Source organism: Amblyomma americanum, chromosome 8 (genome assembly GCF_052857255.1).
Source record: "Amblyomma americanum isolate KBUSLIRL-KWMA chromosome 8, ASM5285725v1, whole genome shotgun sequence".
Taxonomy (NCBI): domain Eukaryota; kingdom Metazoa; phylum Arthropoda; class Arachnida; order Ixodida; family Ixodidae; genus Amblyomma; species Amblyomma americanum.
The window spans coordinates 96,987,706-97,013,674 of NC_135504.1; the positions used below are offsets into that span (position 1 = coordinate 96,987,706).

Sequence of the window (25,969 nt, forward strand, 5' to 3'; positions counted from 1 at the left end):
TTAGGATAATAAACTATTTCCTAGCGTGCCCTGCCGTTGCCTATTTCGTCCGGACCTGCCGTGGCTGCGACTCTGCGCCACGGGTTGGGGAAACGTGTTGCGTGCTTAAATAACGCCTGCGTGTAGCTTGCACGGAAGCTCGCCTTCCCGGCCGGCTGGACGCAGAGTGACCCCATATCTTGGCGCCCGAACGTGGGGCGAACTAGGCAATCGAGCAGTGACCTTTGTTGGAGCGAACGACTACCGTCGCCCTAACAAAGGATGGCAGCCGACAGGAGTGACTTGCAGTCTTTGTTTATGCTGTCAGAGCCAGCGGCACATAACCAGGGCTCCCTACTTGACGCGCCGTTGGAAGGGTTTGAATTTGTGAATCTTGGGCGTTCCACGCGGAATAGCCGAGTAACATCCCCTGACGCGTTGGTAGGACTTAGGCCTGGCATGGGGGGCTCCACATCGGGCGCCTCGCCGCTCCGCGGCGCGAACAATGAGGCACCTAGGCCTCATCATTCGACGCCATCAGCGGCTGCGCCCAACTCCGGGGGTGTTAGTCCGCAATCATCCGAGGTGCTCTTGCAGAACGCAATGCAGGTTATGCAGAGTCTAGCGGGTATTTTGCAAAACAATTTGCAAGCCCCGGCCCAGTCACCACGTGTTAGGATAGACTTGCCTACCTACACGGGGTACCACGACATTGCGGGAGCAAATGAGTACCTCGACCGTCTGCTGCATTATCAGCAAGTGACAGGAATCGCAGACGCCGAAATGCTCGCGCGTGTTGTGCCTGTTTCTTTGACGGAGCAAGCGGCCCGCTGGTACCGACTAGCCGGCAACCGAGCGAGGACAATGGAGGAGTTTTGCGCAAGCTTCCGCGACGAATTCCTTCCCGCAAACTATGAGTGGCGTTTGAGGAGAGAGCTGGAGCTCCGAACCCAGCACCCCGACGAGTCTCTGTTAGAGTACGTCCGAGCGATGGACGAACTTTATCGCCTCGCTGACCCTCGCGCCACGAACACGGAGAAAGTTGAGCGTGTCACGAGACAAGCGCACCCGACTTTCACGGCTTACCTGAGAGGAGTCAGGTTCAGAGATTTGGATGAGCTGGCAGCTGAGGCGAAGCGCATTCAGGGAGACATCCTCTCTGCGCGAGCGTATCGGCCGCCCCCACCCGCATCGCTGTCACTTGAGCCGCGCTGCGCGTGGAATGGCAGCTCAGCGCGCAGTCCATCTAGAACTGAAGCGGCAGCACAGTTTGCTGACGAGCGTGTCCCAAGGGGTTGGGAGTTGACCGACCGCGCTTTGGACCCATTCAGCTACGCGTTGCGAACAGCACACGCTGCCTCAGAGCGGAATGAACCGAGGCGAGATCGCGAGGCCGACACGCGGCCCCCACCATCCGCGCCGCGAGTTCGAGATGACCGACCGGAACGGGGCGACCAGCGCCCAGCCCGTCGGGGCCCGGGCAACCGTTGCTACCGGTGCGACCAGCCGGGACACTTCGCCCGCGAGTGTGGCCGCCCTCCCGCCCGTGACCAAACACGGTCGGGAAACGGCCAAAGCCGCCGGTGATCGACCTTCGATTCCGCGCGGCGTGCACAGAAAACCCCGGTTTGCTAGCGCCTTTGGCATGTCGCGTAGGAAATTCTGTTGACCTGTCAGCGCCGTTCATTGAGCTAACAATAGCTCGAAAGAAATTCACCGCGTTACTAGATACAGGAGCAAGCGCTTCTTTGTTCGGTGACGAGGTGTTAAACCATCTCCGCGAGAACAAAATCCGGCTGAGAGAGTGCGATACCACTTTTCGCCTCGCGAGCGGCACAGCGCAATCAAGCGGTGCAGCTAGGATAGTGGTTCGCTGGGAAAGACGCGTGCGGCGACAACGCCTCGTTCATCTTCCCTGTTTATCCGTTCCTGTAATTCTTGGACGAGACTTCCTAGCCAAGACAGGTATTGTGATAGACATCAGCAGCGGAGGCTACAGGGAGCGCACGTCAGGCGCCTTGAAGCCTTTCGCGAAAGCGCCCGCGGCGTCGCACACCATTCAGACTCCGAACGCGGCGCGAGCGGGGGGAGACCGTGACAAATCCACCGCGCCAGCCCGAGATCCAGGAGGCGAGCGGACCATCGCCGCTGAGGGAGAGGGCAGAGAGAAGGTTGCCGCGGTAGAAAGCTGCTCTGCCGCGCAGGGAAGGTCAGCGCACCCCTTGTTGTCGGAAGTGAACAGCGTGACGGAGAGGGAGAAGGCACGTTTGTCATCGCTCCTCTACGAGTACAACGCGACATTCACTGACCGCCCGGGCCTCACTACCCTAGTCAGGCACCGAATAGACACGGGTGACGCACTGCCTTGGAAGTGCAATCCTAGACCAATTAGCTTGGCCAAGAGAAAAGCACTGGACAGCGCCTTAGACGAACTTATCGACACTGGCGTTGTTGAGAGGTCTAACAGCCCTTGGGGCTTCCCGGTAGTCTTGGTTCCAAAGAAAGACGATACATATCGACTTTGCGTGGACTACCGCAAGCTGAATGAGGTTACGAGGAAAGACGCCTACCCTCTACCCACCATTTCTTCCCTAGTGTCCAACCTAGGTGGGGCGAAGTACTTCACAACGCTCGACGCTAGCCGCGGATACTTTCAGGTTGAAATGAATGAGCGGGACAAGGAGAAAACTGCTTTCACTTGTCACAGAGGCCTTTTCCAGTTCAAGAGAATGTCTTTTGGTTTGGTAGGAGCACCCGCTACTTATCAGCGCCTAATGGACCGTGTTCTGGGAGATGCGAAGTGGCAACATGCGCTCGCGTACCTAGACGACATCGTGGTGTACTCGAAAACGTTCGAGGAACACCTGCGCCACTTGAGGGACGTCCTAGAGAGGCTGAGGTCCGCGGGAATCACTTTGAACCCGAAGAAGGCACAGATCGCCGCGACCCGAATAACACTGTTGGGGTTCACGATCGACAGAGGCCGCATTCTGCCGTGCGACGATAAGCTTGAGGCTTTGCTTAAGTTTCCGTCGCCCACAGATATAGCCGGACTCAGGCGCTTCCTGGGAATGGCGAACTTTTATCGCCAGTTCATCCCAGAGTGCGCAGCGCTGCAGGCGCCTTTGACAAAGCTTTTGAAGAAAGGCGAGCGCTGGAGTTGGGGTCACGAGCAAGAGGATGCACTGCGCAACCTCACCAAAGTGCTCGCTGACACGGCTGAGTTGCAGCTACCCGACCTAAACAGGGAGTTTGTGATTCAAACCGACGCAAGCGACCTGGGCTTAGGAGCAGTGTTGCTTCAGGAGCATGAAGGCTTTCTCCGTCCGGTAGCTTTCGCGAGCCGTTCGTTGACGCCGGCAGAGAGAAACTACTCGGTGACAGAGAAGGAATGTCTCGCGATAGTTTTTGCTCTGCGTAAGTTCGACTACTACGTCGATGGGGTGACATTTGTGATCGAGACGGATCACATGGCGCTCACCTGGCTGAGACGACTCAGCGAGCCGAGCGGCCGCCTAGCGCGTTGGTCCCTGTTGCTGCAGCGGTACGACTTCACCGTGCGCTACCGCAAAGGGAAAAACAACGCTGTGGCTGACGCACTCTCGCGAGCGCCTGTCCAGTGCGAGGAAGGTCACGCGACCGACCGCCCGACAGCCGGGGAGAGCGAGGGACTGACCCGAGCCGTAGCCCATGTAAGGAACGCGGACCAACCGTTGATCCAGGGCGAGAGCGTGAACCACGTGGACTACGCGAGTTCCGTGGGGATCGTGTTCAGCAGAAAGGAGCTGCTCGAAGCTCAGCAGAAGGATCCGTTTTGTCGAAAGGTGTTCGACGGGCTCCGGGAGCCGGGCGGCAGGGCCGCCGCGCACAAGGAGACAGCTGGTTTTGCTGTCGGTGCGGAGCGCTGGGAAACAGCTGGTAGTGCTTTGAGCGCGATGGATTCGTATCTGCTGGATTCCGACGGCGTCCTGCTGAGGTATATCACCTCCGAGAACGACACAAACGAGGCGTTCAAGGTGGTGATACCGCGAGTATTGAGAGCAGCACTGTTACGCTACTTTCACGACTCGTGCATCGCTGGGCACGCGGCCCCAAGCGGCCCCAAGACTTACACTAAGTTGTGTCGCTTTGCTACCTGGCTTGGCATGAAAAGGGACGTAATACGCTACGCCCGCTCGTGCCACGTGTGCCAAAGTGTGAAGCCCCGAGGCGGACGACCACCCGGCCTCATGCACCCGATTAACAGCCAGACTCCCTGGCAAATCGCGGCGTGCGACATCATGGGACCGTATCCTATGACACCGAGTAGGAACAAGTTCTTGCTGGTGGCCACGGATTACTTCAGCAAGTGGGTTGAACTTTTCCCCCTTAGAAAGCTGACGGCACGAGTGATCATGGAGAAGCTGATGGACGTATTCACCAGGTTCGGTTTCCCAGAGCAGCTGATAACGGACAACGCGTCCTACTTCACTGCGAAGGTGTTCGTTGATTCGTGCGCTGCACTCGGCATTAAGCACAAGAAAACGACCACCTATCATGCTCAGTCGAACCCCACGGAACGAGTCAATCGCAACGTTAAGCACTTGCTTGTCGCGTACTCTGAGAGGCACAAAGATTGGGACTCCTATCTGCCGGAGATCGCGTTTGCTTTGCGTTCGACCGTTAACCGCTCGACTGGGTATGCGCCGTGTTCTCTCAATCTGGGTAGAGAGCTGCTAAATCCGATGGACCGGATTCTATCGGACAGCAGAAAGACGCCAGTCGCTTCGTCAGCACGAGCTGAGTACGCGACGCAGCTGCGCGCTAAGATGACGGAGGCCTTACGCAAGGCTCGCCGCAACCTGAGCACCGCTAGGGCGCAGCAGAAAGCACAGTACGACCGCTCGCACCGGGATGTTCACTACGAAGTGGGCGATCTGGTGCTTCGACGCCAGCACGTTCTCAGCGACGCTAGCAAACAGTTTGCGGCCTCGTTGGCGCCGAAATGGATCGGGCCGTTCCGCGTGCGAGAGAAACTTTCCTCGCTCGTTTACAGGCTCGAGGACTTGCGGTCGAAACCGACAGGCGGACCGGTGCACGTATGCGACCTGAAACGTTACGTGCAGCGAGATGAGTGGGTAGAGGACACAGCCCGACCCGCGCCGCAGTCGGATAACGAGATCTGCGATCAGCCGGCGAACCCCGCGTCCCGCTGTAACTTGCGCCCTAGGCAGAAACAGAATCTGCCTGCGCAGCCTAGAGCGAGGGCGCGAGCCGGCAGGCAGTCTCGTTAGATGCATGAACGTACGGGCCGCTCATGCCGATCAGTGTCACGCAAGACTGACTTGCATTAACCCTCACGACTCTCGTGAGGGTCGAACAGCCACGCAGCACGCGCTGCGGGAGCTGGCTACATCTGTGTTGACCTTTTCCAGCGCAGATGGAAAAGAAGCAGGGCACATCGGAACGACACCGTTCCACTACCAGCCACCATCCAGCTTCGGCAACGCGCCGCGCCCAAGGCTCGACGCTACGCCCCGCCCGCGACCTGCAGTTGCCACCCTGGCCACCCCGGCTACCTGCCACAACGCATCGGAGCTGCCCACCCGTCGACTGTGCGCCACCGCCTGCGGGGCCCCATTACCACCGCAACCCTGGGTCCTCACCTGCTGACCAGGTATGCCAGGGCAGCCCAACCGCGGCCTCAACCATAAAGCGCCGCAGCCCTGGCCCCTGAAGCCACCTGACCCAGTACCTCAGGGGCGCAGCCATGGACCTGGCCTCCAAGCCATCCCAGCCGGCGCCAAGGAGGCGGTCGACCGAATTCGCCGGAACGGCGCAGCCGCGCGCACTCGGAAGACCGTGAGAGGGAGCAAGATTCCAAGCGTCATCGTGCGGGAGGCCAAGCCCTCGGAGCGAAGCAGCTGATCGGCGGGGGCGTGGCGCGAACTTCGATCCCAGGATGGCGGAGATCAAGTAATGTTGCCCCTGTTTCTGTGTTCGGGAGGCTTCTTAAGGAGGGGAGGATGTGGGATACACTGGTATCCCCTCCTCGTCCCCCGCGCCAGCGGCGACCGTGACCTACACGGGCGCGCTGGCCACCAGGAATGTGGAGAGAAGGCAACCCCGCGACTCTGCTCATTTCCGCCCCAGCACTGACGTGACGTCACAGCAGCGCGCTGCCATCTGCGGAGAGGGTAGCACGCCTAAGCTTGACGGTAACGATTTGCTGCGAGGGAGGCAATGACCGAGGGGATAAAAGGCGTGATCGCGCGGCGGGAAGCTCTCTCTCGCCGCCGGACCTGACCTAACTGCCCCACGGACCCCTTCCGCTGCCCGCCGGCCCCCGAACACCAACGCCGGTCGACGTCAACGACTTGGTGAGCTACTGAACATCTATTTTACGGATAGAACATTCTTCCGCAGTGTGCTTTACCTCGCGTTAGGATAATAAACTATTTCCTAGCGTGCCCTGCCGTTGCCTATTTCGTCCGGACCTGCCGTGGCTGCGACTCTGCGCCACGGGTTGGGGAAACGTGTTGCGTGCTTAAATAACGCCTGCGTGTAGCTTGCACGGAAGCTCGCCTTCCCGGCCGGCTGGACGCAGAGTGACCCCATAAGTGCGATCAAGATGCCAACATCATCAACGCGTCTGAAACCCGGAACGAGCGGTACGTGCTTTTTGGTTGAGAAACTTCGCCAAGTTTCACAGTTAAAGGTACCATGTCATGATGAGGTAAGTCATGAAGAATGTGAACTGCAGGGCTTCTATGAGTGATGGTGATGCTAGCAAAGAAAAGATCAGAATTGGCTTTGCGTCTCTGTAGAGGCGAATGGCTTGTTTCATTCAGTAAACCTGTCCCCCGTAGTTGAGCTTCCTCGCACAACCCTCCCAAAGAACCCGCGTCCTTCGCTTAGCTACGGCAGCTAGCAACGGAGGGCCTCCGAAGCGGACGTCGCGTACAGTACAGGTACCACGCCGGAAGCAGCTGTAAGGCGATCTGTCTGTTGCCCGCGCAACTCGAAGCGCGCGGACGACTGCGCCCGGCACCAATGTTCGTCCGCAGAACGCAGCCGCAAATCTCGTGAGCTCCCTCCGTCCGACGTCGTTGCATCGGCGCCGCCCAGCTCTGGCTGCAGTGCCAGCATCGTGGAGAGCTGGTGAGTAAAGCCTCCTTGATTCTGTAGAGTAAGATTTTCCACGAACATGTCTTTGTTTATCGCTAGCTGGTGTTTATTGTTCATGCACATCTGCTCCTGTGTCCCCACACTGTCGCATTCCTTTGTTCTCAAGCGTAGGGCTTGCACGCGGTTGCGGTCGCGATCACTGGGTTGCGAGGCGGCCTGCCTGCCAGCCACGCACGATCGAGCGGAGAACGCATATATTAATCCTCCTTTCCATTTTCAAAGCCCCGCAGAACGCAGGCCAAGGGACAGCTTGTTCCCATTGCAAAGCGGTGTACTGACGATCGCGTACTGGCGATCGAACTCCACGCATTTCCGCTTACAGTGTGGAACCTGAAAACCTCTAGGCCACTGCGGCGGTGAGCCCTCATTTCTGTTTGCTCCTCAACGGCTCCGGGCAGAGATGAGTTGTACCAACGCCGGCAGATACTCACCATTTCCGCGATTGGCAGGGTCGCTTGACGCCCATTTCGAATCTTCCAGTGTGTGCAAGCAGTACCACCTTCATCCAGCTGGTAGCTGCTAAGCGTGCTTCTTGCGTCGCACATTAAAGCATCTTTCGAGTTGGTAAGCTCATACCTTAAATTCACTGCGTCGAAAATAACATTTGCTAGTATTTGCAGAATCACCGGGTCCACTGATCGTGAGACGAGTCCGCGGTGTTCGAAAAATGCGGCTTGGATCTACGCCAATTGCAGTGCAAGGTGCCACTCTATCTGTTTCGCAAGGAAAGCTGTCTTGCGCCAATCATCAGACCTACACCCCATTTTTCTAATATATACGGGCTGGCGAAGCGAGGCTAGCCAATAGTTTTTTTTAAGTATTTTGATGTATTTTAAGAATAGTTTTCAATACAGAGCAACACCAGTTGGGATGGACGTCAGAGAAGGGTGAATCATGTTAAATACCAAGCTGACGAAATAAATTTTCAGTTCATTTTTTTTTTACTATCAGAGTTATAAATACAGTTCTAAATAGACATCTGTAGCTAGCTATTATGAATGACCATATCCATTTTGAGAACTTCATCAATCTAAGTATTTGCGGTGCGGCCGTGCAACGAATTCTGGTTAGCCCGCGCGTAATTTACAATCGCCACTGCTGTGAACACAGAATACCACCCACTAGACATGTAACTTGGTGACACATGTGCGACTAAGCCTCGTTTGTCCTGCCTGCACTGCAGACATGGAGTAGGTTTGAACAACGGCCTGCGCAGGGCGGTGAATATCCCGTGACGCATGCGACACCCTGCGTGGATTTGATTATTTTACTCAATTTGATTGCTAACACTGCAAATGACATAGAGATACTGGCAGGCATACATTTGTATAGGTGTAAATATTAAACATTATCGCGTGAATATTTTAAAGACATAACATTGTAAACCTTCTTTCCTGCATCCGTACCAGTTTAAAACGTGCGTGGCCTTCTCACGTTTTAAAAGCGCACACAAAATTTAATTACTTATTCCAAAGGCGTCTCATGCTCAATTTCGTATCACTCGTAGTGATGACGAATTAAAATCTCAGCCATGATCACGGGTCTTATATGCTGTGACCGAAAATTCTCTAATTTAAACCCAAAAAATCATTATTGCGGCTATTTTCTCTGTTGCAGCTTGAAAATTCCGTCATTTCGGAAAAAAAACTGACCCAGTTTTTGTTTTAAAATTCGCTGAATTCGGTATAACTTCAAGTTGCGCCTGATTTTAGCCATAATATCCCCAGCAAAATGGCAAATTTTCGGAAACAAACATTACCAGCGATGACAGCATTCCACCCTATTTCTTCCATGATATACACTTAGCTCCGGTTCTCGGCAAACTACGCGTAGGATGAACGTATTCATCCGACTAAAGGGTTTGTCAGAAACTTGTATTCTTGAGCAATGGAGTGTATGGGGCGCCTTGTTTCATATTTTACAAAAAATCACTGCAGCGCAAAAAAACTGCTGTGGTTTAGCTCTGGTTAAACCTGGAGTGACGCGATAGCTACAGCTGGCCGAGTGGAACTCGCTGAGTCGAACTGCAGTCAGTCTTTCGCCACTCCTTTTCGCTGGGCGTTCCTTCTTCATCTTCGTCCCTGGACGTGGATTCACTCTTTCCCCCCTCCTCCTCTCCACCACCCACACCACCCACTTGGTTTCGTCGGCGCGCCGAGTCGCCGGCAGCTGCTCCAACCACGTGACCAGCCACGGCGCCGATACGGTGCACTATAAAAAATTTCACACCTTTAAAGGGAGCATAATTCCATACACACCCTTACACCTGACAAATTAGGAGTTTCTATTACACATGCTCCCATCCTGCGCCCATGAATTTTAGAAGTTTGCATGAACGGGTGCATGTGGCTCTAATACTCCTGGTGGTTCCGTCGAGGTGCGAGGGTGTGCCTTGTAAAAATATAAAGCTGGCTTCACCTCAGTGCTGCATGTCCGGCTAAGTGAGGAAGAAAGATGAAAAAAACACATAAAATATAGCCCTATCGCATGTGCTTTACGGAACAAAATATGCTAGTGTAGTTCCTGTGACAATATCTCATGCACATGTGAAGCAGTAACATGCATGTTCGGCATTTTAGTCACGTTTTACTGATGCATCGACGCGACTGAAACATTCCTCATGGTGATAAAGCTTAACTAATTATGAAAGCGGTACAAACACGCTGATGGTGCCAATAGTATGCGCTCGTTAGGATTTCACTTTGAGGCAGGGTTTAAATCTTTCGCAGCCGAGAGCATACCTGCAGCGGAAAGAAAAAATTGGTTAACTTGCAGCCTAAAAAAATGTGTGATTGATTTTATTACAAAGGCCAATAAAATTGTCGGAATGATACCTATGCCGTGAATGTGTGGGCTCATTGGTTGTTTTGATAATAACGTGCTCCTGTGCTGAATCTATATCAAGGCAAAGCAGTTACGACTGCACCGTAGTGAATAGAGAAGTCACTACATTGACGTCTTGCGACAATACGTTTCAATCAGAGTACTGTCTGCGTCAAATCATTCTGCTTTCTACACCAAATCACGCACAAGAAAGAGGACCAAACTTAGCTATTTCTTGAAGCAACTACTGTGTCAACTGAAAGAAAGGCAGCTGTGGAGACCTGAAGTTAATTGGGTCCCCAGAAGGGCTTGAGAAGTGCAAAGTGGGCAAAACAAAAATTTTAATTTGCCTCGACGTACGTAGCTCCTCAAGACTGAACGAGTAGCAGGAGGTGGCTTTTCAACCCATAAGAACTAAATGCTGTGGTATGCGGCGTTTCATGTCCGAACGCTAAACCTGGGCTATCGGAGACGCTGCAATGGAAAGCACCATACTATTTTCGGCAATCCGGGGTCCTTTAACGTGCACTTGCATTGCACCACACGGGGGCGTTTTAGGCATCTAGTGCTTTCAGCTCCCGTTCTGGGAAAACTCAGGAGCATCGTCTATGCAACGTAGCGCTCCGGGCAGAGAACATGAGCTAGAGCTGCTAAAACCTGAAGCGAACGTTTCCGTCCGCCCACTGAATTCGGTACCGGCTCGCTGCGAGTGCAAGCACGCTGTGCGGGCCGAGAGGGCGCCAAGGGGAGCCGAACGTCTACTGGACCGCAGAAACATCTGTCGAGCGTTTCGATGGTTTCTATCCGTCCCTGCAGTCCGCATTCTGCCCTCTCTTCGGTACGCGTTGCTGTCAATCACCGCTGCGTTTTGTGGATTCATTTAATCTTTTGAAGAGCGATGCTGCAGGCTTAGGGGCATAGGGGCAATATGCCTATCCACCATATAACACGGCACCCTCGAGCCCCTCTCCAGCCTCTCTGAACCACGTCACCACGAGTGCCCTGCCACCGTCCCTGCGCGGACCTTCGAAGGTTGCTCGGGTTACAAGCGATCACTGCAACCATCGCAACGAATGCGACTAGCTGCGTAACGCCACGATCATTTCAGCATTCGGAAAGCACGGCGTCCGTCGTGAGCTTTCGCAGGTGCACATTTCGCTGCCTTGACGTAAAAGCACTCGCTCCGATCGCAATTACGTTCACTACGCGGACACTTGTCACTTTGCTATGCAGCTCATGCACGCACAAGAAATTGACCGTGAGCAGCTGTTACTCGCCGCTGTCCGTGATGATACTCGCAGGAATTACAAACGCTTGCAACAACCACAAACAGCTCCATATAAACACTTCGTGACACCGCCGCTGCACAGGTCTCGCATCGGTTTGAAGAGGCGCTCTGTCAACTCCGTCAGCGTAGATGATTACTGCTGAACGCGGCGAAGTTTGCAGTCGCTCTGAACACTGGTAATATCAAGATGTGTCCAATATAATATGCTTCGCGACATCGCTGCCACTGCCCAGGCCGCGCTCCCCAGTTCAGTCGATGGATGGCCATCTTGCCCCGGCAGGGCAGAACCGAGGCGGAGGGCGGAGGGGCTCGAGACGTCACGGGAAAAGCAGCCAATAGCTGCAATCCGGTCCCCGGCCGGATGCGCTCGTCCGCCAGAAAGTTGAAGTTGACCAACTTTCCATCCGTTCGCCGAACGAGGCGGATCCGCCTCGTTCGGCGAACGGATGGAAAGTTGGTCAACTTCAACTTTCTGGCGGACGAGCGCATCCGGCCGGGGACCGGATTGCAGCTATTGGCTGCTTTTCCCGTGACGTCTCGAGCCCCTCCGCCCTCCGCCTCGGTTCTGCCCTGCCGGGGCAAGATGGCCATCCATCGACTGAACTGGGGAGCGCGGCCTGGGCAGTGGCAGCGATGTCGCGAAGCATATTATATTGGACACATCTTGATATTACCAGTGTTCAGAGCGACTGCAAACTTCGCCGCGTTCAGCAGTAATCATCTACGCTGACGGAGTTGACAGAGCGCCTCTTCAAACCGATGCGAGACCTGTGCAGCGGCGGTGTCACGAAGTGTTTATATGGAGCTGTTTGTGGTTGTTGCAAGCGTTTGTAATTCCTGCGAGTATCATCACGGACAGCGGCGAGTAACAGCTGCTCACGGTCAATTTCTTGTGCGTGCATGAGCTGCGTAGCACAGTGACAAGTGTCCGCGTAGTGAACTTGATTGCGATCGGAGCGAGTGCTTTTACGTCAAGGCAGCGAAATGTGCACCTGCGAAAGCTCACGACGGACGCCGTGCTTTCCGAATGCTGAAATGATCGTGGCGTTACGCAGCTAGTCGCATTCGTTGCGATGGTTGCAGTGATCGCTACCACACGACGTTATTTCTGCTACGTATCCATTACCATTTTGACCGCGATTCGTGCGGGCACTGTGCTCGAGTACTGCCGTGTGTGCGACGTGGTACGATCTTGGCTGCACGGCCGTCGGACTGTTTTCTGCGGCGACAAAAGCAACGACGCCATCCTTTTACATCTTGGTGCTCCATTCAATACATTTTGTGATTATGGGCGCTCGGGTTACGAGTGGCCGGCCGACTGTGTAACTTTTGTGAAAACATGGGTGTGCAGTGCAGGTGTATCTTCGAGGGCGTCATTTCTTTTTATTTCCTGCCCGCTGTGCAGACATTCGTCTGCAATAAATATTTGCGCGATGAATGGGTGACTGAACACTTCCTCTAGCCATTTCGGTTTAGGTTGTGACAACATGGTATTACGCGATTACAAACAAGAATCATTGCCGCATTTAAATCACGGCTAGGTCACAGTGTAGAATCTCTAATATGTGTTAACTCATGAGTCTACTTTTCAACGTACATCCACTCTGTTGCGCAAAAAAATAATAACTGGCAGCAGCTTATGGGGTAAAAACTGTCCACAGAACAAGTTGGGCATAACGAGTCTTGATGAAAATATATATATATATATATATATATATATATATATATATATATATATATATATATATATATATATTAAGAAAATCTTTCCCATGGCTTTTTTTCTCTTTTTGCTTTGTCAAATTCTTCGCAATGTGAAGTTGAAGTGGAATCTTGGTTTCCACTGCAATCAGAAAAATTCGGTGATCTTGAAGCGCCTCATGAACCGTGACACTGTTTGTTGCTGATTTTGCTCACTGTCCCTTTCGATCAGAAGATCAGCAGTACGAAAGTGGATGTGTGCACAATGCTATTGTTGCAGAGCAGCTCGTGAACTCTGCTTTGCTGGTGTTAAGTAGTTATTCAGCAGCACTCGCTGGGACAGCCACACCAGTTTGTTTAACAACACAATTTCGAAGCCTTGAGAAGGAGATGTCAGAATGCATATGCACCCTGCTACCTTCATTTGCCTGTGACTGCTTGCTACGGACATGATTACTTGTCTGCTGAGTGACGGCGATGGCGAGCACAATCAGCTGTGTATCGACAGTGTAGAACGCTTCCCAGATTTCCTTAATCCTCCTTACATTTTACACTAACAAAAATTTATTTGCTGACATATTGACGCATATTTGCACCTTCCCCAGTGATCGGCTAGGTTTCCTGGCCCACTTATCCTTTTACATTTGTGTGGTCATGACAGTACCATTCCTGCCCAGATTCAAAGCTACAATAACAAGGCTTGTTTCAGTTCTTTGAAATGTGCTAAGCATTGTTGCATGGTGGTTGGTTCTGCAATACCGACGTTGCCCTGTTTCTGGGAGTCCTGTAGTATCAATGGAACCGTTGACCTGCCAAGGCAAAGACCACATTTAATTTGAACCGGTTCCTTTACTTGAATGAAATGGCTGTTGCTGCTTGCATTGGCAGATTCCCCGCTTTGCACCAGCGCCTAGTTCTGTTCTTGCCCGCTGAGCATGCCTGAATCAGGAGTGTTGCATTTTTCTTCTGCGGTGTACTCAGTATAAAAGGTGCTAACCTAGCATTGCGGGCTGCGGGGAGGCATATGTGAGGTTATACTATAAGCAAGCGATTCTGTTGTTTTAATTTTAAGCAGGTTGGTTCATTTTGTGCAATGAGCAATCCAAACCAGGATGTGAGTCGCCGAGCCCTGACAGCGATTTTTACACTAGAAAGAGAAGCTCTTTGGCAACCAGAAAGTGTATGAGCTGGTTAGAAATCAGTGTGCCTGGCAGTCCACGGGTTAGCATAACAGTCTGTGCAGACAGTGGGGCAAGCATTGTGATGGCAATTCCAGTGTGCAAGAAAGGTATATGATTCAGGCAGCGTTCGATTTATCTGCTCAAATCCAAAGTTTTAAGTCTTTCCCCTCTGCACATTAATGGGACAAGAACACATGCGACAATGGGCCGTACGCATTTTCACTCTGTCCACTATGATCAGCAAGTTTCTATGTTAGCAAAGCGTAAGTAAAATGAAAAAAGTTTTTTCCCCAGAAATACCGCTAATAGTTTGAGTCCATATTAACGAGGACTATACTAATGAGGAATGGCTGTATATGTGAAAGTATGGTTAATGTTTTTAGTTCTGATGATGACACAAGCAATTAATCTGTGTTATTTTGAATACGGGACTAAAGAAGTACATTTATCTTGCAAATTATAAAGTTGATTAGAAGGATGTGTTGTATGGCACAGTAGTTTGTTGGTTGAAGAATAGCGATTGGCTTTACCTGACACCACTTAAAACTGCAGAATGTGCCCTGTAGAGCTGGTAAAGGTATGTTAGGAACAAAGTCGACGGAAAACAGCACCACTGCACATAGTAACAATTCTTGCTCTGTTGTCCTCGTCCCTTAGCGCAGTTTCAACATGCAAACTTACTGCCGGCTCACCCGACAGTACACTCGTACCAAGTTTTGTGAAATTTGTAGCAAACGTCAACAGGACAGGAAGCACGGTGTACGCATATCTAGTGCATACTGTGCAGATAGCTTCCTGCCTCATCATAGTTCGGCCCCTCTATGTTTCTTAACCATAATTTCCCAGCACCTATGGCCCTATTTATGCCATTGGCATGTGCTGCAAATCACCAAACACATTTTGTACTCTTGCCCTGCTAGATTGTTTTGGCCCATTAAGTTGTTTCATCCAAATTGGCAAGCTTTTAGAAAACATTCCTGCAATAGCCAACTTGCTCTTGTTCTTCACGACGTGCACCTTGACTGCAATATCCCCCTCGATGCTTTTCTTCTTGGCTTTGAAAAAGCATGTGATTCGCTTATTTATGTATGGCATTTTTGTCGTGCTTTAACTTGTATCCAATCGCTCTAAACTGGATCCAAGCCAGCCGTCGGCAGATTTCCCTTGCCAATTCTTAAGCATCCTGCCTTTTCCTGCAGTCTTGGATGTCCCCCAAGGCATTACCCTTGAGCCTCAGCTTTTTACTACCTACATTATGGCTTTCCTTTCAGTGTTTTGTTACATGCCTTCATTGATGGCTATATTAAGGGGTCTGCCATCTTGCAATCAATACCCATGTTTTAGTTCTCCAAAACAACATTTTGCATGCTCTAGAATGGCCTGTTTGCTAATGTTACTAAGAATGCACTCATATTTTTTTTTATTGTAAGCAAAACTACATTTTGCCTACTTATAAGGCCTTACGGAGAAAGGTATATTCACTGGATACTGGTTGAAACACTCAGCCATTCACATGGCTCGCATGGTCTCACCTCATAATGCTTGTATGCCCCCCCACAGCCTAGGATATTTACACCATAACATGTACTTAGCATTGCCGTCTTCCAAGTTACTTGCGTTCAGATCCTCTGTGTAGCATCACCTTGGGCGTTCTAATGGTGCATGGCACAAACCGAACTTAACTAAAATCCTAGAATGAGTTCAGACCTGAGCCCTTGTTTTATTTTCTCAGACTATTGTTGAAGCTCCAATTTCACAGCACCAAAGGTGAATCTTCAAATTTCTTCATGTCGTGCAGAAACTGCAGGTTTTTTTTTTTCACTCTTTACCGTCACATAAACAACTAATCTGTTCAGACTCATGTTTCCTTCTGCACTAGCCGCACTAGTACTGTTGTGCCTAGTTAGCTCACGCCACTGCATTTCAAGATTTATTTTTGTTTTTGCCACTAAAGGCTGGAATGGCCTTCCACCTCACAAGGCTTACTAACCTCTTGTCCCTTGAGCTAGTCACTGCAGAAATACACGCAATAAATGATGATGCTCGTCCACTAATTAAAGTAATTCCCTCAAGGCAGACAATATTTGTAATAAGGGAGTAAATACTCATTAATGTCCACCCAAGTGCAGCCATAAGGCCACAAAGAAGAGCTACAAAGCTTTCCTTTGTAGCCGTATGGCTGTGCTTGGATGCTAATGGTTGATTACTTCTACACAAAGCTGACTACTCAAATATTGTCATTTAGTACTGTTTAGGTATAATAAATGTCAAAATAAATTGTTCTAATGAAGTGCTTAGTCGCTTGCTCAGCTCGGCAAGCCAATGGAATGTTCTCTTACGCGTAAGAACTTTTCTCACAATCTATTTCAAGTAATATTGGGGAACATTTACACAATAGTTTTGTCGGACGGCATACAGTTGCATTTACGCTAACTTTCACACTGTGCACAAGCTAGGTCTAGCCAACAACCTGTGCACTCAAAAGCTAAGCATGCATTATTGTGCCTATCCGTGTCAGGTTTTTTTTTTGGTTTCTCTGTCTTATCGTCTCTTCAGCTAAGCTACACACCGCCTTCATAACATGGCTCAGTGAGAATGATACGAATGCATGTTTATGCATGTGACTTTTATATATTCAGTATAGTGTTAACAGGGCTGTTGGTTCATCTTGAACACAAAAGCTGTCAACTTCAATTTGCAGCAAAGAGACACCAGTAAAGACAAAAGTCATCACTGCTTTTCTGGGTTTTTTTTTTTGCTTTCTTTGGCCTAACTTCAAATTTGTCTTTTCCAAGTTTCTAATGCCTATCCATGCCTCAATTAATTGAAAACCAGACTGGCAGTGAAATAGGTATATTTTGCTCAAAATGTTGATAGTCGGAAACTAATAGCACACTCTAAAATTCAACACATGTTGAGTGGTATATACATGAGTTAACAGTAAGCGATGGTAAATTTTGCTAGCTGGATTGTGAACTGGTCACCTTTACATTCAATAAGTCTACATTTTACTAATGAGTGAAAATAACTCTTAAACATTGCTTTAAAGTTATATCAGAGAACGTACACTTATATGCCTGTCACATACTTAAATGGCTCAATTTCTATTTCATTTTATTGTGCAACATCATAGACCTCATACTGGAAATCCAAGTTTACAAATTCTGCTTGAGTTGTTGGTGTTTGCTCGAGATAAGCAGATTATAGGGTCATTGTATCCTGTTTCCCTGACTGTACAAAGTATTCTTTCCCAGCCTAAGCCAGGAGCCATTGCAGTGTAAACCCTCCAAATTGGTTCTTGTATTTCCTCTACCTGTAATCCACTTTACTGGCTCCCACATCTCATTATGTTTATAGTAATAGAAAGACATGTGTAGACTTTTATGCAATACAAAGGCACCCAGATTGTTTTCCACTCACAGCGACATTTGAGAATGCTTTGGAGTTGCACAGAGTATATACCAGCTAATTTTGTACATGGCAACAATGACATGTCCTTCAGCAGAACTTCCCATACTTGTTTTCAGTGCTGTAGTCTGACTTGTGCAACGGCGATATCAGCTCATGAAGATATGCTAAAGGACGACCTGATGGCGCGCAGTCTCTATGGAGAACAAAGCACCTTGCACTACAGCCAAGTGATGCATGTCTAAGCCCCTTTGCAGCCACACAGTGCTATTTCTATTTTGGCTTTAATAATGGACTGAAAAACAACAAAATAAGTCACTATTGTTACATTGTCAGTGTTCTGTAAAATGTAGAACTGCTTTAATTAGAACTGATTTTACCAAGCTATTCCAAACAACTTGAAAAGTCATAATTTCTCATGTGCATTTTGCGTTTGACAGCAGTGTGCTAAAATGTGAATTTTTAATGCATACACAATTCAGGCACACACACACACACACACAACTTATATATTGAATAGATAAGCATGTCTTTTGCATTAGCAGTCAGCTGGCTGTAGGTAGTTGGGGGGGGGGGGGGGGGGTGTTTACATATTAAAATGACAACTATGCAAAAGACAGGCCAACAGTCGCCCGATTCGGTCTGCCAAAACCTTGCCATCGTGATGTCTGGCTCTATGTCACACTGCGCCGATGAAAACAGTCGGTCGACTGTCGACGTCGGCGCCACATCTCCCACAAGACGGCAGTTGGCCGATGGTTCGCCAACTCCCATGTCACACTAGCGAGACAACGTGCGAGACCTCCCGCCGACTTGACCCTTTCTCGTTCTCACTCTTCTTTTGTCATTTCCTGCTATGCGAAATTCATGGGCTGGGACGCTTTACTTTTAACTCTTTTAAATAAATCCCACCTTAGTAAAACAAACTCTTAACACTCGTGATTATGAACCTAGATTGAGTGCAGCCTAGTACTGAGCAGCACTTATTGCTGGGTCAGAAAGGCATGGCTCGAAAAATAAATCCAGTCGCTCGCGGGTAAACAAGACGGGGGAGATTATTTAAAACTAAAATAATAAAAAGAAGAAAAAATCCCCGACCACGCGGATTCGAACTAGGAACCTCTGAAATGCGAAGCTACTGCTATACCCACAATGCAAAGGAGAACAGAGCATTTCGTTGTATTCAGAGGTGCTGATAAGAAGCACTCAGCAGTGTGACACTCGCGACAAAAGTAAAAAGCAGGCGACCCATGTGCGAAAACTCGGCCGGCGCGCTGCATCGGTCGCTGCTTGCGAATTGTAGCCCCACTGCAAGCAGGGACACACGGAGCAGCAAGCATCGTTGCGCCGCTCGACTCAAGCACTCGAGCTCAAAAAACGTACGCTTTGCCACTCGCAGCGGTCTGATTACTGCTTGGCTTGGTGTTGAAGTTCGCACCAGAAAAGACAAAATAGCCATATTATCAGAAAGACCGCCTGCTATACACGAGCAGCGACAAAGCATGCTTGCGCTAGTAGCGGGATTTCGGCAACGGCACAGCCTGCGGTCGCGCCTCGACGAACTGCGCTGCCGCCTGGCGCAGCACACGCCGCTTCGCGAGTAACCTGCGCTATAATATCTCTTAATATCCCTTTGCTGTTAACAGTATAATCTCACCATAAACTAAAATTATGGTCAATTTCCGCGACACCTTCGGCTGCGGAGCCAGCGGACCGCTGCGGGCGACAGGCGAGCCGGACCGAAACGGCGGGCCAGCGGCAGCTTGCGAGGCGATTCTGGCGAGAAATTTTGCTCGTATGAGTTGTTGCTTTTGCCAGCAACTCGGTGTTGATCAACGATCCTCAGGAAGGATACATTTGGCACATTTCTCTGTCTCAGCGTTTACTGCTTACGTCAAAAACAATCTTAAGCTGATTTTTATTACGGCGGCGGACGGGATCCAGGCTGGCCTGCCGGCGAGCAGGCTCGGTTTACTTCACGTTCACAACAAAAAAGACAAAACAGCCATGCTATCAGAAAGGCCGCCTGCTATATTCGAGCAACGACAGCATGCCTGCGCAACATCCGCGCTTTCGTCACCGACGCCGCCTGCGGGAGCGCCAGTGCGACGAACTGCGCTGCTTCCCGGCTGCCGTGCTCATCGCTAAGCCTAGCTGGTTTCGCATCGATGCCGCAGCTCAGGGCGCTTTGGAATTAGCCAGCGCCGTAATAAAGATTCTTCTCTAGTCACCCCTTTACTACCAACCTGTCCCATAATAAAATAAAGTTAAGCTCGATTTCCGCGACGCCTTCGGACGCGGATCTAGCAGACGTCAGGCGAGCCGCACGAAGCAGCAGCAGCAGCAGGCGGCTGAAATTTGCTTGTATCGTAGTTATCACTTCAACCAGCACCTTGGCATTGGCCAACGATTCTCAGTAAGGATACTTTTTTGGACATTCATCTATCCCAGAGCTTGTTATGAACTTAAACAAACAGCACTAGAGCATCGTTGTTCTGAAAACCTGAGGGTAGCCTAACTTTCAGAGGGGGCAGCCTTCTGTTATTTTGGCAAATCGTCGACCGTTGTGAAAACATCGCGACGAACGAGGCGGAGTTCGCGATATGTTTCGGTCTCTTGGATATAAATGGTCCACATGTCGTTTCCCACGCATATCACAGCCGACCACGATTGTACCTTCGACGAAAATCCTGCGGCAAAAAAAAAAGCGTTGACGGAACGGATGTCTCGAGTACGCCGAAATTAATACGGGCTATCCCTACTGCAAGATATCTGCGTGTTTTGCTACAAGCATGCATGCCTGTACCGCCGCACGCGATTAGACGGCAGGCACTGCCGAGCGCGCCAATCGAAAAGCTGGGAACATCTGCCTCGCTCGCAAGCGCCAAAGTGATCGTACAACACCTTTCCGCCTCACGTCCGCCTGGCGGCCGAAAACTGGCGGACCGCTCGCGAGGCGGACGAGGCGGAAGGCGCTCCGAAACGATCGTACAACGGCCCTAAAAGCCGCGGCGCCAGGACGACGCGCGTGCAGACGGGTCGTTGAGAAGGTGCGTGCGCCCCGGCTTGCGGTGAACGGCAAACATACAAGACGCATCCACGAAGGAGTACCTAACACCGCCATTGATTCCATGCCACAGATCCATATTACACGTGTTCGCACGAACGCTGCCGTACGACCGCAATACACCTGTCCCGTGTCAACAACACTGCCGCCGAACTAGAGAAGGTACCCCTCCCAAAGGCAGCGTCCCAACTTCTTCGGGAGCATTCCGGGATATCTGTTCATGAGGGAGCCATCCTAGAAAACGCTAAGTTTGCCTGCCATACATTTCATGCTCCCCTCCTCTTTCGACGACGACATAGGCTACAATTTTTTATACGTTTTGCCACCATCAAAAGGCAGCTGCTGGAGTGAAAATTAAAAAAAAATCGGAAAGGGGGCCAATTGATGGTAACCTTTCAATACGAAGAAATATATCATGTTTAATCGCTTCTTATTCTCCATAACTGACAACTGTTAGAAATCGCTGTGTATGCTGCCCCGATGTTGCAAATGCATTGCAGCTCCCGTACACATTGTAAGTGAAAGCTGAATGCGAAACTGAATTGCAGCCGCTAGGCGGCCACCGGTACCGTCGGGCTACAGTGAACTAGAGAATAGAGTGTGGCAAACGCCTATGCCGCCTGCGTATCAAACTTGAGGAAAAAAAGGGTAATTTACGCTAGGATCACTGCGAACGTTATCCTTCCCTAGCTTCCTCTTTAGAGGGGGCGGAACACGCGCGCTGCATAGCGTAGTGGTTAGTGAACTCGCCTCACACACGGAAGGCTAGGGTTCGATTCTTGATGAACGAACAGTTTATTTGTTATTTTTATTCATTTTAAATCACTTTTTTTTCGTGCAAACAAGCCGTGGCAGCAAAAAAAGAAAGCCAACCGAAACTGAAGTTTGTGCAGCGCCGCCTTGCTGCTGCCGTCCGGAACCTCCATGTCACCGCGCGCCAATTTTGAATGCGCGTTTAGAGCACACCCGGCGTTACTCTCCAAGCTCCGATCTTTGCTTTTAGCAGCTAAGTCAGACAAACACGACCTTCAAACAGTGCTGGGAATTGTTTCGTTCAGCATGACGCCTGCGAGCTGCGCAGTGTGCGAAACGCAGACGTACGCTGTCACTTTAGAATGACGGCCTGTGGGGCGAGTTGGTGCATGACTGAAAAAACTGCGTCGTAATGAAGACAACACAAGCAAGAAAAAGACGACACATGCTCACGCTACCAACTGTTTATTGGAAGAAATGGGGCACATTTATAACCCTCATTTATCATGTGCCACCGCTGCATCGCTCGATCACAAACTGCATCAATAAGCAATATCCAAATCACAACCTAAACAACAAAACGCAGAAGACTTATCTACAATTCGCTTAAAGCCCTAGCTTATGTAAAGATTACACAAAGTACTAGGTTACAATAGAAAGATAATCCAAACAAAATCTTAGCAATAGCAGTTTCACTCAATCGTAGCAAAAACAGTGTCATGCATTTGACACAAAAGCATTCAAAACCTTAAACGTAAAAGCAAAACAAAATAACAAAAACAAACAATAATAAAGGCCACAGGAAGAGCCCCACCGAGGTTTGGGAGTCGGACGCCGAAAAGGAAGGAAGAATTCTTGGCGGCACAGGTTTTCATAAAAACGTGTCAAGATAGCAAATTCATTATGTCGCAGAGCTACAGCTATATCACTAATGCATGTGATCCCCTTCTTTTTAAGCATAAAGGCCATATCATAATCATAAAAGTGGCGTCACAGGGTTGTGCATGTGCCCCCTTTTCTTCCAATTACATTGCTCCTGAAACGGTAGGCAAATTTGCAATGTGGTCAAGCAAATTTGTGGTGTGGCGCCAACCCTCGCCTACCCTGGGCACCGTCACTGGCGAGGGGATTGTATAGTGTGCTTTCTTTGAGCTTGAGAAACAGGAAAATTAAAGCGAAAAAGCTTTAAATTTAGTAAATTTATTTACTAAAAAGTAAACAAGTAACAAAGTAACAAGTATAAAAAAAGTAAATTTAGTGCTCACGTAACATGTACAAAGAGCTGCAATGACTTCTTTGCGGTTTTATTAACCTGTGCCTCTTAACCATACTAGCCTTCCCGATGAGCCGGAGTGCGAGCGACTGAACAAACAGCTATTGCAGTTTCTGTATGTATTCGTGACCGCAATCATAGTCTATTCACCCGGTACCTAACAGATTGCCACGCACAGTTATCTAAGTTTACCAATGTATGAGAAAATGCGGAACGTAAAAATTTTGTTCGTTCCCCCTTTGAAGGTGCAGTTGTGGAGTTTTGGGGGCTCAAGCCGATTTAAAATAGCCTTTTCATTGCCTACTGTTGACTATACACTGAAAGTAAATAAAGATCACTTATGTACAACGTTTTCCAGTTGAAAATAATGAACAATATCTACTTTAGCCGCGTTTTTTTCCATTTCTACTGCAAGCATGTACACACTCTCATTATAGCCTGATGTGCGAAGGTGCCCTTATGTCTTCTTCATTACTACATTTTTTTCATGCAGTTAAGTGGATAACTGCGCATGTTTTGAATAAAGCGATCCTTGTTGCATACGCTGCACTGCAGTTCGGTAAGGCGGCTTGATTGCACTTCTGAGTTCACTCATACTTCCACACTGACTAGAACGAAGTGTGCCCACTTTGTCGATGACCCAGCCGTTCATGCTTGGCAATCATGCAGCTCGCGCATCCATCGGCTGACATATATGTCTAACCGGCGGCTGTAGCACCCTTGACAACGCAACATTCGCTCCTTTGTATGAAGTGCGCCGCCGCCAAGTCTGAGCTGATCCATTTGTGCTTTACTTTCCCTCTTTCACAAGCTGAAAGAAAACACTACAGTCACCTCGCAGACGAAAACTTCGTTCAGTGGCAGCGCACGTCTGCGTGACACACACTGCAGCTCGCAGACCTCAAGCTGAACGGAACAATTCCCAGCACTGTTTGAGGGGCGTGTTTCTCTTACTCATCTGCTAAAAGCACAGATCGGAGTTTGGAGAGCAACGTCGGGTGTGCTCTAAACGCGCATTCAAAATTGGCGCTGCGTGGCACGGAGATTCCGGCCGTTATAAAGTCCGTTCGATTCACCTGCACTCTCTGCTCCAGTTCTGTGAAGTTCCGCGGCTGGGCCGTGGCGGTGCCGCGAGCGTGCAACGCCAGTTCCAGAAGTTGAAGTGCTTCTTGGCAATGGCTGCTTCCAAAACGAATGGTCGAGTGCAGGCCTGTTCATCTGCTAGCCTTGGCGTCGCCACCAAATTGCAGCAAGCAGCGTGGCGCCCAAATCAAATGCCGCCAACATCCCGAACCACGTGAAGAATTTTCAAACAGCACATCGCAGCGAAGCGTTGCCATGAGTAAGCCTCGATGCAACCTCGCGGCAGCTAAGCGAAACACACGTGTGTTCTTTTACTGAACACGACTGAGGTCTGCGCGCGCCGAGTTGCATGTTAAGCGGTTGTTGCAACAACGTGCATCATTCGCTGCATGCACGTATTTACTTTTTAGTTAACAAAACCGGCTTCGAGTACTAATATTATAATTTTATTAGTACAAATTAAAGACGCCGCTGACGGGTCCGTCGAGGGCACGATGGTCGAGAGATGAAAGGTGCCGGCGAGGGCCGCCGTCCCCACCGCCGTCGCCGCCTTCTCGGGTGGCCACTCACGTTCCATAAGAGTCGGCGGGCCCGTGCGAGGCGCCGTTCTCATCGACGAGTGGAATAATTTGAGTATCACCGTCGTTTATCGCAAAGCGCAAGCCATCACCGCGCAAGCCGTCGTCTGCTTCCATGGCGGCTGCAGCTGCACCATTACGGCACCGACCAGTGAGGAATTGTCCGTTCGATTCGCCTGCACTCCCTGCACCAGTTCTGTAAAGTTCCGCAGCGGTGCCGCGAGCGTGCAGCGCCAGTTCCAGCAGTTCAAGTGCTGCTTACTTCCAAAACGAATGGTCGAGTGCAGGCCTGGTCGTCTGCTAGCCTTGGCGTCGCCACCAAATTGCAGCCAGCAGCCTGGCGCCCAAATCAACGGCCGCCAACATCCCGAACCACGTGAAGAATTTTCAAACAGCACATCGCAGCGAAGTGTTGACATGAATCAGTCTCGATGCAACCTTGCGGCAGCTAAGCGAAACGCACGTGTGTTCTTTTACTGAACACGACTGAGGTGCGCGCGCGCCGACTTGCATGCTAAGCGGTTGTTGCAACAATGTGCATCATGCTCTGCATGCACGCATTTACTTTTTAGTTAACATAACCGGCTTCGAGCACTAATATAACTTTATTAGTAGAAAGGATCGATAGACGCCGGTTACGGGTCCGTCGAGAGCACGATGGTCGAGAGATGCAAAGTGCCGGCGAGGGACGCCGTCCCCAAATCCGTCGTCGCCTTCTCGGGTGGCCACTTACGTTCCATGAGAGTCGGCGGACCCATGTGAGGCACTGTTGTCATCGACGAGTGGAATAATTTGAGTATGTCCGCCGTTTATCGCAAAGCGCAAGCCATCGTCGCGAAAGCCGTCGTCTGCTTCCATGGCGGCTACAGCTGCACCATTTCGGCACCGACCATTAAGGAGGTGCACAGTTTTCCTGAACTTTCCTGAACTAGACCTGCACAACGTCCGCACTCTTTGGAACGAATAGCATCGTGCAGACGGCGCCATCTTGCACCGCTGGAACGAATGGCGAAGTGCAGGACCGCGAGAACCAGTTCACGTAGTGCAAACGAATCGAATATTCTGATAAGGACAGGGCATGGCTGAACAAAAAACTGCCACGGGAGCAGCAGGGCGGCGCTGCACAAACTTCAGTTTCAGTTGTCTTTATTTTTTTTTCGCTACCAAGGCTTGTTTGCACTGAAACAAACACTGATTTCAAATAAAATAAAAAAGAAAAAACAAATTGTTCATTCAGAGGGAATCGAGCCGTACCCTTGGCCGGTTGGTCAGGATCAGCAACAAAAAAATTTGGTATGCGTCGTGACACTTTGCTCTTTCTTTATATGGCCTTATTGCGGCCAATACTTGAATTCGGCTCTGTTCTCTTTTCTGGCTGCCCGAAGTACAAGCTTGAACCCTTGTTTGTTATGGAACGCCGCGCTCTGCGCCTTTGCTTAGGTCTGCCTAAATCAGTGGCGAATTCTGCGCTGTACTTGTAGGCGCGGATACCTGATCTTAATTCGAGATTTCCGCTTCTTACTGTGCGGACGTTTTTAAGGTCTCTGGAGCGTGTTCCTGGATTGGCTAACCCCCTTTTCACAACGAACTCGTATCTATTCTTTTGTACTTCTTGGCCTAGGTACAAGCTTCCTCAGGTTGTGTTCACTAATTCCCTGCTTTCAAAAA

At 50.2% G+C, this 25,969-nt stretch overlaps 1 protein-coding gene across 1 annotated transcript in view; it reads left to right on the forward strand.

Annotated features, from left to right (window-relative positions):
• The window catches only part of LOC144102633 (uncharacterized), a 70,458-nt gene that overhangs the window by 12,870 nt on the left and 31,619 nt on the right, over positions 1-25,969 (forward strand). The window contains exon 3 of the mRNA XM_077635853.1: positions 6,986-7,119. Within this exon, the coding sequence (XP_077491979.1) occupies positions 6,986-7,119 (134 nt within the window). The remainder of the gene's footprint in view (positions 1-6,985; positions 7,120-25,969) is intronic.